At 40.5% G+C, this 12,826-nt stretch overlaps 1 protein-coding gene across 6 annotated transcripts in view; it reads left to right on the plus strand.

Annotated features, from left to right (window-relative positions):
- dnmbp (dynamin binding protein) overlaps positions 1 to 12,826 on the plus strand; it is a 50,293-nt gene that overhangs the window by 33,979 nt on the left and 3,488 nt on the right. For 5 of the 6 annotated variants that reach the window (XM_084937663.1, XM_084937665.1, XM_084937664.1 and 2 more), the window contains 6 exons: positions 8,737 to 8,948; positions 9,180 to 9,279; positions 9,589 to 9,736; positions 11,120 to 11,137; positions 12,258 to 12,457; positions 12,636 to 12,766. In XM_084937663.1, the coding sequence (XP_084793789.1) occupies positions 8,737 to 8,948; positions 9,180 to 9,279; positions 9,589 to 9,736; positions 11,120 to 11,137; positions 12,258 to 12,457; positions 12,636 to 12,766 (809 nt within the window). The remainder of the gene's footprint in view (positions 1 to 8,736; positions 8,949 to 9,179; positions 9,280 to 9,588; positions 9,737 to 11,119; positions 11,138 to 12,257; positions 12,458 to 12,635; positions 12,767 to 12,826) is intronic. The other variant, XM_084937666.1, reaches the window with a different exon arrangement.

The raw sequence follows: 12,826 nt of genomic DNA on the forward strand, positions 1-12,826 counted from the left end.
TAAATTAACAGTAATTAATATTGAAAAGCCTAAATTTACCATGACATTCTCATGACTCTATGTAAACTTCCTACCATAATTTTACATTTGAGCCAAATGCAACAAAAAACAAAATCACTCAAAAATTGTTTTTGAGTGAACAAAAGAGCAGCTTTTATAACTGGATAGTATTTGTAAATGGTCACCATACCTGAGTTTTAGTAAAAGAAGGAAAACAATATCAATCATTAAAAAAATATTGGCATTTCAAGAACCTCAGAGGAATTTTGGGGTTATAAAGAAGGTTTAACCCCCTTAAAATTAATTCTCTTACATGTATAAAATTCAGTACCTGAATGAATGAAAGATGAATCTGTGCATTAAAAGTATTGACTCTAAAAACTCATAGTATACATTAGTTAATGGGAATGGTCACGTACATTTTTAATGACTAAAACACAAGAATTCAACACACAAATTTCTTTGGCTACATTGTTACTAAGGTATTAATATTAAGTTCCAAAAACTACATAAAACTTGGATGTGTGGGATTCTTTTGTGGGGGGTTTTCATGGTAAATGTAAGTGAGGGAGAGCACTACTTTGACTCACTTTGTTTTGTCTGAGATGAAGCAGGTGGCGCCCCATGACCCCTCCCCCAGTCACCTAGAAACACTCACACTCAGACACACAGAGTCCACATCAGCCCCCACCGCACATTTCGGCAGTCCAAGTATTAATCCCTAGCGTCAGCATGGTGAGTGGATGGCGGGGGTCTGTCTGGTGCCAGGCAGTGGCCGGCACTGCCCTGACTCCTTCTCTGCAGGACTAGACTGATACTCTGAGTTCATGCGTGCATGTGTGTGCGTGCATGTGTGCTAGAAAGACCCTGGAGGCTTATTAAAGAAATAATTGCATTTTTCAAAACACACACGCGCACCACTTGCCTCAGCAGTGTCATCCGTTAATCTTGTTACACTGTTTCAGCCCTGTCAGGGGTTTGTCCTGAGTAAAGCATTTGATTGAAGGGCTAAAAACATTAGCCCATCTCCTTTACTGGGCTTACGCTGTGACATTGAGGTGTTGGTTAAGGCTTTTTGAGATGAACCTTACACATAGACAAGAGCTTCTATTCTTTGTAGTCCAGCATTATTAAACAGCTCCCTAAAAAAAACAAAAAACAAAAAAACTATTGAGTTGAACTATAAAAATTACAAAATGAAAAATTAGCTTGTTTTTTTTTTGTGCGTCATTGCTTCTGTTACAGGCTTCCTTACTTTAAATAGGAGGGTAAAACAATTGGCAAAATTATTCTTGAAGGAAGACATATCTTAACAGTTGAGCCAATTTAATGCACAAACGAGCCTAATGAAGCAATTAAATTGTAGTGGTGGCTTTATGATCCCATTTTTGAACTTCTAACAAATATAATCTGCTGTATACGCAGTTTTTTATTGCCTGCGTGTGAGTAATGTGTCGTCATCCATCTATGATCTGGCAACATATGCTGTGTTGTCCACTGTAATCCTTGAACAGTCTCTGCTATTGGTGGGCAGTGGGGAGGGAGCTCGGGTAGGGGAGCAAGGAGTTAAGACAGGAAATCTCACATCGTCTGACAGCTATGCTGTAAAGACGTCTTATCTCAATGCTGGCAAGCAAAAAAAAAAAAGTCAGTCGGCAAAAAATTAAGTCAGCTTACTCAAGTGTGCATGAGTCACCAGTAACCACGCTCGTATGGTGTGTCCATTTTTATACTTGGTCCATCCTGGCGTCTTAAAGATTTTGTTTTTGAATTATGTCATCAGGCTTTCTTAAACCATTTGATAATCATGCTAGTTTCATCTAGATTTTGTGATAGTTTAGCTTTTCCATCTCATCTGAAGCCACTTTTCATTTACATAGCTTTTTATCCACTACTATGAAAAAGCTAAGCGATGTATTATTTAAGGTGTTTTATTTCGAATTTTAAATGTACCAGCTTTTCCAAAGAGTTTGAAAGATTGATGGTGCCACAGCAACTACAGCATTCAGATCTCTACGTGCTTTATTTTTGTGTTAGATGACACTGCTGGTACCTGCATGAATCAAGACGGATGTTATCTGTTTATTTGATGTCACACTGTGGGAAAAGATGCAGCATATTTGTTTTTGACCTGGTGGACTTCCCACTTTTAGGACTAGTTGTCCTCCTGACAAGTACAAGTTTATTCATCAGGCTTATATAGTTGTCAGTCTTCACGTAGAAGCAAATTCCAGATATTTAATTCATTCACCAAAGACATTACTTAAATATTTTATGTTGCAACATTGGCTGTATTTTCAAGACTTCGTCTGTGGCATTATGTCTTAATGTTTTTGGTTGAATGTATGCATATGTGTTGGAGTTGTAGAGGGCACTTCTTGCAATTTTGAACAAACAGCCATTTGGACTCAAGGATGGTAGTCCGAGGTCAAGTTTATTGTGATGCAACATAATGAAAAATGTCATTCACATGAGTACAATCTCTCAGGCTGGCAAAAATCTTTTTGGACTCAAGAATGAAGCTTTTTGAATCTGGCCATCTTCATGATATATATCATGTGTTTTGCCAGACTTGGGCATTAACCTGGATGTTAACCTGTTTGACGTGCTGCCAGTCATACTAAAGATTGTATTAATTTAAACAAATCCCTTCAAATTCTCAAAACTGTGCTTGCTGTCAGTGACGGCGTATCATCTGGATCTTTGTGGCAAAGGGTGCTAAAGCTGATATTTGAAGTACTGTATACAAAACCACCACAGTAGTCCACAGAGGTGATCTTGGCTATAATGACACTAGCTTGGGGAATTAATCTGTTTAGATGCTTTTACTGTTCTCTGGGGTGGAGATTTAATTTTGTTATTTGAGCTCAAACACCAAGGCAGCACGGTGGCACGGTGGTTAGCACTGTTGCCACACAGCAAGAAGGTCCTGAGTTCAATTCCATCATCGGGCTGGGGTCTTTCTGTGTGGCGTTTGCATGTTCTATGATAGCTGGGATAGGCTCCCGCGACCCTGAAAAGGATAAGCGGAAGCGAATGGCTGGATGGAGCTCAAAACTATTATGACTACCTGAAGCGTACAAGCTTAGCTTATCTTTAGATGCTCTTTAGGAAGCATGAAGTTTACTATCTGCAGCGTTTAGACATTCATTGCAAGTGTACAACATATTTTTCTTTAGCTGTGGGAAAACCAACGATGCCCCAAGCAAGGTCTTTGTTATTACATGTCTAAAAATTAGCAAAGGGGATAAGCCCACAAGTTTCGTCATCCCAAACTCTGAAAACCGTTCTCACACTCTGTTCACACTGCACTTATTTTCCCATGAAGAGCACTAGTTCTTGGGCCATAGCTCTCAAAGTATACATGAGTGTGAAAATATAGCATAATGGCTTTTTTTTAAAATGCATTTGCATGCATGAGCAGGTGACTGTGAAGCCCAAAAAGACTCATTGTCTTCTTCCTTTCAGTAAGGCTGAAGACTGTACTGCATTTGTGGTTGAATAGATCCCCACTTAATGCTTTTACTTCCTGCACATTTGCAAACCTCAAGTTCTCTTGAAGTAATTGCATATTGTTCCTTACAAAAATCAGGGGAGCTGAGAAACTTAAAAGAAACGAGGGATCAGACTCTTGGCCCTATTTGGTATACATTGTACCAGCTTTTTTTTTTATTTCAGTATGTTAATTAAACTGTAGCCTCATGTTGTTTAATTACCCCATGAGCTAGAGAAATGCTCTAGCTGTTCGTACACTTGGTCCTTTTTGTTAACAAGTTGGGTTATATCACTCGGCGTCCAAGAACGAGCAATAAGGACAGAATTAAATTCCGTATCAGCACACGGCCTGCTTTTCTTATATGAGATTTGAAGCCAGCCGTGGTAGACAGGTTGCTGTGAGAGTTTTCCAGGAGCAGGAATGTGACCCTTCTGACATTTGAACCTAAAAAAGATAAACAGGATGGTATGTCGCTGAGTAAACTCCTTTTTTTCCTCTCCATTTTTAACTGACCTTCTGCCTGGGACAACAGCTGGTCATACACAACGTGTGAAAATCTAGCATATTGGCTTTTCTTGTGCATTTGCATGCATGAGCAGGTAGTTGTTTTGACTAGTTGCACAACTCGGACTAATAAAGAAAACCCTAATCCTTTTCAGTAAGCTGTGTGCTAACTCAATGAAGGTCTGAGAAAAACTGAAGAAGTTGACACAAACCGGTGTCACCTCTTTTTTTTTTTTTATTGCATCCAGTAATCACAAGTCAAGGCTTGTGAAGTTTAAAAGCTGTTACAAGTGTTGGCATTTTATAGTGAGCTTGTGCTCAAGCAGCTGCATGTCCCATCACACACTCGCAGACTTGCCCGTGTGAGCATTCGAGGAAAAAAAGCACTGCCGCCTTTTTAAAACTTTGTTTGATATAAGGAAGGGGGGGGGGGGAAGCCCCTGCTATTCTTGTTGCTATGGCGACCGTGCATTGCGTGGTGAACTTTGAAGCACAGCACACAGCACAGATTGTGTCTGACCTTAGAGCGGCCTGTGCAGGGCAAACTTTCGACTTTGCACAGCTATTAGTGCAGCAGAGAGCGAGACAAGTGTTCTTGGCTGTGTTTGTGAAACAAAGTCACACATCATAAACTCACAGAAGTTCTTAAAAGGAAAGAATTTCGTTGACTTTTATATAATCTATAAAATCCTCAAAGGGTAAAAACCAAACAAACATATACTTAAGTGCAAGTTTAATAGAAAGATGATTTAGAGAGTAGATGCTTAATCTCAGTTTCCTAATTTTGATAAAATTCAGGCTGGCACAGGAGGACCCCAGAAAGATGTCAGCACATTGGGAAACGTGAACTAGATTAATCTCGGGAGTGGACTACACTTCCAGAAACTGGATTTCTCCCAATCTCTTTCACAACTGGTGCTGTAGCCACATGTGAGCTCATGTGGTGCAGTAAATCAAAAGTGTTTTTCCATCAAGAAAGCTGTGTGAAGAATCCAAGAAGTGGCATGGATTTTTTTATTATTTATACAGCACATTTTAATACATTAAGGACACCTCATGTGCCTTACATGAGGTGAAATACATTTAGAATCACATATTTAGCTGAGATGCTTCTGTCTGCACTGTATTTGGGATCAAGAGGAAATAATATATGAGAAGGAATTTGATTTTCCTCCATCAAAACAGCGTATTTGACATAAATTATTCCCACATATAGACTTAAATAGCATCAGTACATTCAATAGAGAAATCAGCTTTTGCATTCGGCGTATAAGGTTGAGCATGACACAGTGACAGATGATTTTAGCCAAGATAGATCTGTGCTCACACAGCAGCTCATAGCAAACCTTCCCAAATCTGCACAACATAATGATCCCAAGCAGGAGATTATATACTAATAGAGTCAAAATAAAAGTATACTTACAGCCATTCTGCGGCAAACAGTTAGTTTTCTAGGATAACACTGATGCACACTGTATGCAGCATGGATTTAGGTCATAATTTAGTTAATGCAGGACACCTGAGCAGCAAGCAGGCACAGTCCAGCTCCAGGTTTTACCGTCCTCCCTGGTGTGTGCATGCTTGTGTGTAACATGGTGGGCTCCCATCCTTTCTCATGGTAATTGGAGCTCTGGAATGGACCTGCACGTCCTCCACAAGCCTCACGAGCTGGACTTCAGATTGACAATGGTCTATCTTAGAATGGGTAGCATTGTTTGAAGCGCTATGCGTGAAGGGGCGTGTGCTTGTTTTTGGAGCGGTTTTGGAGGAAGTTGCACACAGCAGGTGGGTGAAGCCTCAACATCTTGTCTTCTCTCCCCTTTTTTTCCCTTGGTAAAAACACCTTGATTTGGAGAGACATAGGGAATATGTAAAGCTTTGATAAAGGGCTGTGAAATTAAATCTATTTCTTTTATGCATTTTATATTTAGCCTACTTGGGAATTTTCTCCAGTCAAATCTCCTTTTTGTGCATCCATAACCCAGGAATTCTGACAGAGTTGCTGTTTGTTTGTTCTGATATCTGAACTCATGGTGGCCCGTTCTAATGTATCAGCTGTGACTGTATCACTCACATAACGAGTAAGTGTGAGTCACCCCGGATGACAGAAGGTTGACAGCGCAGTTTAGCAAGAGCTGTGTCTGGCTTACATCACTTGATAGTGCTGCTGATTGACCTACACTCCCTGCTGAGGATTTGTGCTTTTATCTATAAGCTCAATACTGAATGTGATTCATAAGGCGGAGGTTTGTCACTGAATTTCCATGAAAGTTTACTCAGTAAATCCCAGAACCATCCCAGCATGAAACTGAAGGAAAACTTTTTATTCTCAACTCTTCTCTCCACCTGTTCCAATTTCACCTGTTGAAGCCTGTTGATCACAAATAGTGACATCATGCCTTTGTGAGCTCTGACTGTGGAAATAGACATTTAGTATCAGGAAGTCATGGATTATTTATCATTTGTTGTCCTCAAAAGAAGCCCTGACCGGTTCTTGTCATGTTTTTACAGTCTTCTTTCTGTATATAGGACTTCTTTTTTATTAAAGGTGCAGAAATATGGCAGTTTTTGCTCCAAAATCAGCAGATTCTGAAGTATTTCTATAGGACATTTAGTAAAAAAGATTTATTTTTAATCATGTCCCATATTAGTTATCCTGGTTAGGGCTTTAATAGGAAGTCTTTGTTTGTTTTTTAATGTAACCGGTTCAGTGTTTGAATGTAATTCACAGAAACCCCCCTCCCAGTCTCCTAAACTTTAGCAGGCACTGTGTATTTTAAATGTTTACTGGTTAGCAATCAATGGTGTTTAAAATGAACAAAATTAGACCTTTTTATATTAAAAAGAACTCATCTGGCTTCAGATCATTGAGAAAGCTCATTACTTATAACATTTACTGTTTGTACTGAGGGATCGGCCTGATTATTGGCAGTAGTCACAGGTGTCTCATTCCATACAGAGATATGGAATTATTGTTGTAAGGGTGTTTCCTGTTGGCTGAGTTTACTGCTAAATGACTTGTTCTTGACCTGTTTCTGGGCTCGTATTCGCAGCCATTAAAGCAGGCCTACAATAAACCCTCTTTGCATTATTTTACACAACAAAGAAAAATAAAATTCCACACAAGTGGGTCAAAATCCGGTCTGGCGGCCTCGCGAGTCAGAAGCGTACGGAAAAACGTGTGAAGTGGAGCATGTGCCATCGCCGCGTTTGTGTGAGCGGGATCAAATGTGGGAATGAGCCGATTGCTTCCAATTAAAGCGGGAGCCTTTTGTTTTTCCTCTCCCGACTGTGTCACCGTGTGACTTTCAAAAACTAATTGGTGAACTACTTTCTTGTGGGTGGGAAGACACATGGGTGTGAGTGGGGAGAAAAGCTCCTTTGAGTTGAGCTTTAGCCCCGTCACGTGAGGAGGAGGGCGAGGAATGCGCACACAAACACACACTGGATTTATCCAGTTTTTGTTGGGCTTTTTTTTGTTTTTTAAAAAGGTTTTCTAGAGTCTTTAAATTCGTCTTCAACACTCCTTTAACATGAAGCTAGTTTAGATAATCTAGTCCCGTTAGGGATGTGACACAAGGCTGTGACTTTGTTGTGGTCTGAATGTGTGTTTGTGTGGCGTACTGCTGCACTGGGGAACATGAGGGTAAGCAGAGTTAACTTCATTAGCCTCCGACAGCATCTGTCAGTGGAGGCAGGGTGACGTCACCCTGTCGGTCGGTCCAACACGCCACACGCTACTCAGTGTTTCCTCTTCTTGAGTCAATACCTAGAGGGGAGAGTAAAACTTTAAAGTCCCAGCAGGGTCAACGGACAGTACAGAAGAGAGAGAAACAGTGAGATTTTATGAGTTATGGTTCAATTAAAACCAAAAAAGATGGAACAAATAAATCTTTATGTGCATTTGCACTAATGTAAACATCTAATATGTAATATATGCCTTAATTTGATGCTGTTTAATCGTTTTATCTGCCACACTGCAAATAGGAATATTTGCATTTCTTACTGTTCTAATATTAGATTATACATTAATGGCTAAATTGTTTAAATGCATAATGAATAATTTCGGTGCTCCTACACTAACACTTTTTTCCCTCTAAGTGGACCTTGGACTTGCAGCGACGTTTATTTTTTGCTTTGTGGGATTGAAGGATTTGCATGTGTCTTCCACCTGCAATGGGGTCAGCGTACATGTGTGACACAGATGGATCCCGTTCTCATCACCCACCAGTTCTGTTGTCTTTTCATCCTCTCTTCCCCTCTCTAACTGTCTCATCTTTAAAGTCCATAGAGCCTGTGTGTCTGTAGTTGCTGTTGCAAGCTATTGTCCTGCACACAAAAGGCCCAAAAGGCCCGAGTCCACTCCAGTTTTATGTCCATTCATAAAAAGCAGCGGCGCGTAAACAAGGCTTTCCCTCCAGTTCAGGACTCCCGAAGAGATCAGGCCTCCGTGAGCGATAGCGGAGACATTGATCAAAAGCTAGGCGACGAAGAGCAGCGGGCAGACCGGGTGGGTGGGCAAGAGTGTGTTTGGTTACAAATGAAAGGAGACGTGGGATGGGAAACTTCTTCTCTTGACTCTGCTTACTGTCACCTTTGCGAGAGCAGCAAGTGATAAACTAGAGAGGAAATTCACCTCTTAACAAAAACCTGCAAGAACTAAATTTAAAAAAATTATTTTGACAAAAACGTAAAACACTGATGTAAAATGTTTGAACGCTCTCCTGTTTTTGCAGAGATGACGCTTTTGCCGTCTGAACCTAAAACTCTGGAGTCCGCCCCCGTCTCCACGACGCCCAGCGCCAGCACAGGCTCTGAGGATCCAGAGACCAGGATGCTAGAAAAGAGGTCAAAGGTCATCGAGGAGCTGCTGCAGACAGAGAGGGACTACATCAAAGACCTTCAAATGTGTGTCGAGGAGATCATTGAGCCTCTGCAGCAGAAGCAGGTAAAAGGATGATAAACATTGTGTTTCCAGTCACGTTAGGACAAAAAGGGAGTTTAGCAAATACAAGATAAAGCAGCTGTGTGTGGGACAGTTGGTGCAGAAACATTGGAAAATTTGACAAATGGATAAATACATACAGGAATAATGGCATATAGCTGATATGTGGCGCCATATTCAATTTAAAAAAAACAATAATTTTTGCTTTTTTTAACACGTTCTGTCTTCCCGAAGGTGAAGAATGTGGATTACGAGGGGCTCTTTGGCAACATCAGCTCAGTGATTGACCTGTCACAGCGGCTGTTGAATTCACTGCACGAGACTGACTCCATAGGTAAACAGCCTGATATTTAAGAAAAACAATCCTTCTTTTCCATGTTATGCTTTGTACTTTTCTGCTTTAGTTCATCCAAATCTGTCACCTAGTTGAATTTTACTGACCGAATGAGCCTCTGAATACACTTAAAAATCAATCTGCCATCAAGGAGGTAATCTGTGACTGTGCGATTTTTAAGAAGAATTCTGTTTTTTACAGGAAATCTCTGTGTATTTAATTTTTTTTTTTCTTTTAATGAATGGACATCTTCCTGCACACTTTGCTTTTTATAATGAACACGTTGCATTTCTGCACATTCCCTCTCAGGTAAGGTATTCCTGGACTTCAAGGTAGAATTAGAGGAGGTTTACAAGCTCTACTGCCAAAATCACGATGATGCCATCTCTTTGCTGGAGACCTACGAGAAAGATGACAGCATCCAACACCACGTGTTGGAGTGTCTAAAGAGACTGAGGTGAGTCTCTCACACACACACACACACGCGCACACACACACACACAGAGCACCCTTTAAAGGTTCGCTCTTTAAGTTGAGGTTTCAGCCATGTTTGCATGGGAGTGACTGAAAACATGCATGCTGTGTGAGCATGAAAACACAAAGGCAAGAGTGGGTTCAGTGGAACATTAACCGAGTCTTTGCCGAGTGAGTTCAAAAAGTGGAAAAATGATTGAAACTTGTTACGTTCTGTGTTTATTAAAAAAAAAACCATTTTCATAATGTCACTGGGTCATCATACTTGGATTTAAATGAGTTTTATAACTGAAAAGCTAAAAAAGAATACTAAATATACAATGTAATGAATTTTTGTATAGTGTATGTTGAGATTTTCCTGTTACTTCATAGCTTGTGGAAGCGATTTCTGAACTTTGAACTGCAGCGTGTAGGCGAGTTATGGAAGTGAAGTTCATTTTCTGGTACATCTGCAAACTAAACAGCTGCTTAATCAGCGAAGACGAGAGAGACGTCTCGTTTTTAGTCACTGCTGAAGGGAGTGCGCTCTGTATGTCTGTAGACTTAAGTTATGTGAAGCAGTTCAGAAATGTGCCCTACCTGGTCTCACCTGTCCAGTTTCAGCATAAGTGACTCAGATACTTGAGTTTACACTGGCGCGTTTCTGTTATGTGTGGTTATCGCTCTAAAGTTAAAGATAAACACGGGTTGTGTTAGGCCGGAAGATGTTAAAGGGGGGGGAAAGGAGGCTGTGTTTGGAAAACAAAAGGAAAGAGGACATTGTACAGCTCAACTATGCTCGCTGCTAATTCCTTGTTGACAACAGGTTGTTAGTGTCTGTTTTTGGTAGCCTCCTCATGGTGTTAGCACTCTTTTTAAATATGTTGCAACATACAAGGCTTTGAAAAGGTCACGTGTGCTGGCCCGTTCCAGAAACTGCCAGTGGTTGTTGATTGCGCTGAAGTTTTACTGCCAGCCTGGGCATCCGTCCAGGTTTCAAAGAGAATCCACCAAACAAAACCATAACAACGGCGGGTGGAGCTGGCTTCAAAGTCTCATTCGTTTCGATTCGCTCTTTAGTTTTTAGTCAGATCGTAAGACAAAGTCAAAGAGAGCTTTATTGTCGTCTCAGCCCCATGAAACTATGGACGCTCCGGGTCCAGGGCCCATAGTAGGATTAAAAAGACATTATGCTTAAATGCCAGGATTTACAAATATAAGCTACAATATACCAAATATATGTATAATATGTATAGACCAGTTTGCAAAATACAAAAGTGAATTCTATGGTTTAAGATTTTAACATTCCTGAAAGTTCAGGCTCAAGCTCACGGTGTAAACCTTGTTCCTGTCATTTCTCTATTTCTTTCCATTTATCCTTCAACAGGGCCATTTATCTCGAGTGGTAAGTCTCCATAACGAGTATTGTCATGATTTCCAGCATGAGAATCATTCTGACAGCATGACTGTCGCTAACTAACCTTTTAAAAGTGATCCGTGTTTGTGTATGTGTGTGTTTTACAACGTGCGATGGCTAAAAAATGAGTGTGGAGGACTTTAAAATCATCTCTCCTTTTTAATTATTTCCATTTTCCTTTTCTGGATTTAGCTGGAAAATGGAAAATATTGCGTTGTTTGTGTTTTGCATGCGCATGTGTTTTGTTTACTGTTGCTATGCAGACAAATGTTTATTTCAGTGTCTTTTTTAATCCTCTTCTTTCCCGGTGGTTGGATGAAAGAGTTTGATTAAAAAATGAACTAATTATGGAAGCTTGCCTCCACTACTGAAGAAAACCTGTTTTCTTCTTCTTCTTTTTGCCATTCAAAAATCCAGACTTTGGGTTATTATCTCAAAATTTCAACCTAATAATTCATTTTTTTTAAGTTATTTTGTTATTTTCTCAGAAATTTTGCATAGGAGTTGAAATTTTGAGATAACTTGAAATTTTAGGCTCTACCTGGTTAAAAAAAAAAGTATTTTCAGTGGTGGAAATAAACTTCTATGCTCATCTAATGCCATCTCCTGGACTAAAATTGCAGCAGAGTCTTATATTTTTTGACAAAACACTTGAAATATATTTATGGCCTGCTGGTCTGGACAGAATCAGGCTGTAATCAGTGTCATAAACTTGTGAAATTTGGTGAACCTCACCTATAAATTAAAGCTGATACCCAGAAAAATGTAGTTCCAGCTGAAAACAACCAAATTAAATGATTATATTGTTTTCACTGTCTTAATTCATTCATTCATTCATTCATGTTTACTTGTGTCAAACATTAGTCCTGTAGATTGCATTAAAGCTAAGTAATTTTTTTCCTCTGCCTCCCCTCCTATGATACCTGCCATCATCAGAGTCCATGTATATGTGGTGATGGTTCCATGTCATTGGATAGTGCTATCCACATGATCGCCATCATGCTGAGACATGTACATGGGAGGAAGCTGTGGCTTATGTGCTGAAGTGTAACATGTTCTCATTTTCCTCTTACCCAAATGCTGCTTGTTGTCTCTGCCCTCCTTTCAGGGGTAAAACGAATTACATCAACCTGGGCTCATTCTTGATTAAGCCGGTGCAGCGAGTGATGCGTTACCCGCTGCTGCTGACGGAGTTGCTCGGGGCCACCCCGGAGAGCCACCACGACCGGGCCCAGCTCGCTAAGGCCGTGCAGGCCGTCAAGGACATCAACGTAAACATCAACGAGTACAAGCGCCGAAAAGATCTCGGTAAAGCAGCCGGGTGTTAATTAAAATCCACATTTTGGCCTGGCGTATTTCTGGCAAGCTCAAAATGTAGTCACAGGTGTCAGTTTGTTTTGTCTGTGCTTGAGTTGTGCTTGTCGGCTTCTTAAATATGCGGTCAGGGCTGGTTTGACGGCTCAAGTTTTCCCTCTGCTGTCCACAGTGGTGAAGTACAGGAAAGGGGACGAAGACACGTTCATCGACAAGATCTCCAAGCTGAGCATGCACTCGATTATCAAGAAGTCGAACCGCGTCAGCAGCCACCTGAAGCAACTCACAGGAATTTCACCGCAGGTATATTTCCCGCCATGAGCGGAAGTGTTTGGAGAGAACGTTGCAGATGAAATCGCGCTT

This window comes from Perissodus microlepis, chromosome 8 (assembly GCF_051167445.1).
Source record: "Perissodus microlepis isolate ML-2025 ecotype Zambia chromosome 8, ASM5116744v1, whole genome shotgun sequence".
NCBI lineage: Eukaryota > Metazoa > Chordata > Actinopteri > Cichliformes > Cichlidae > Perissodus > Perissodus microlepis.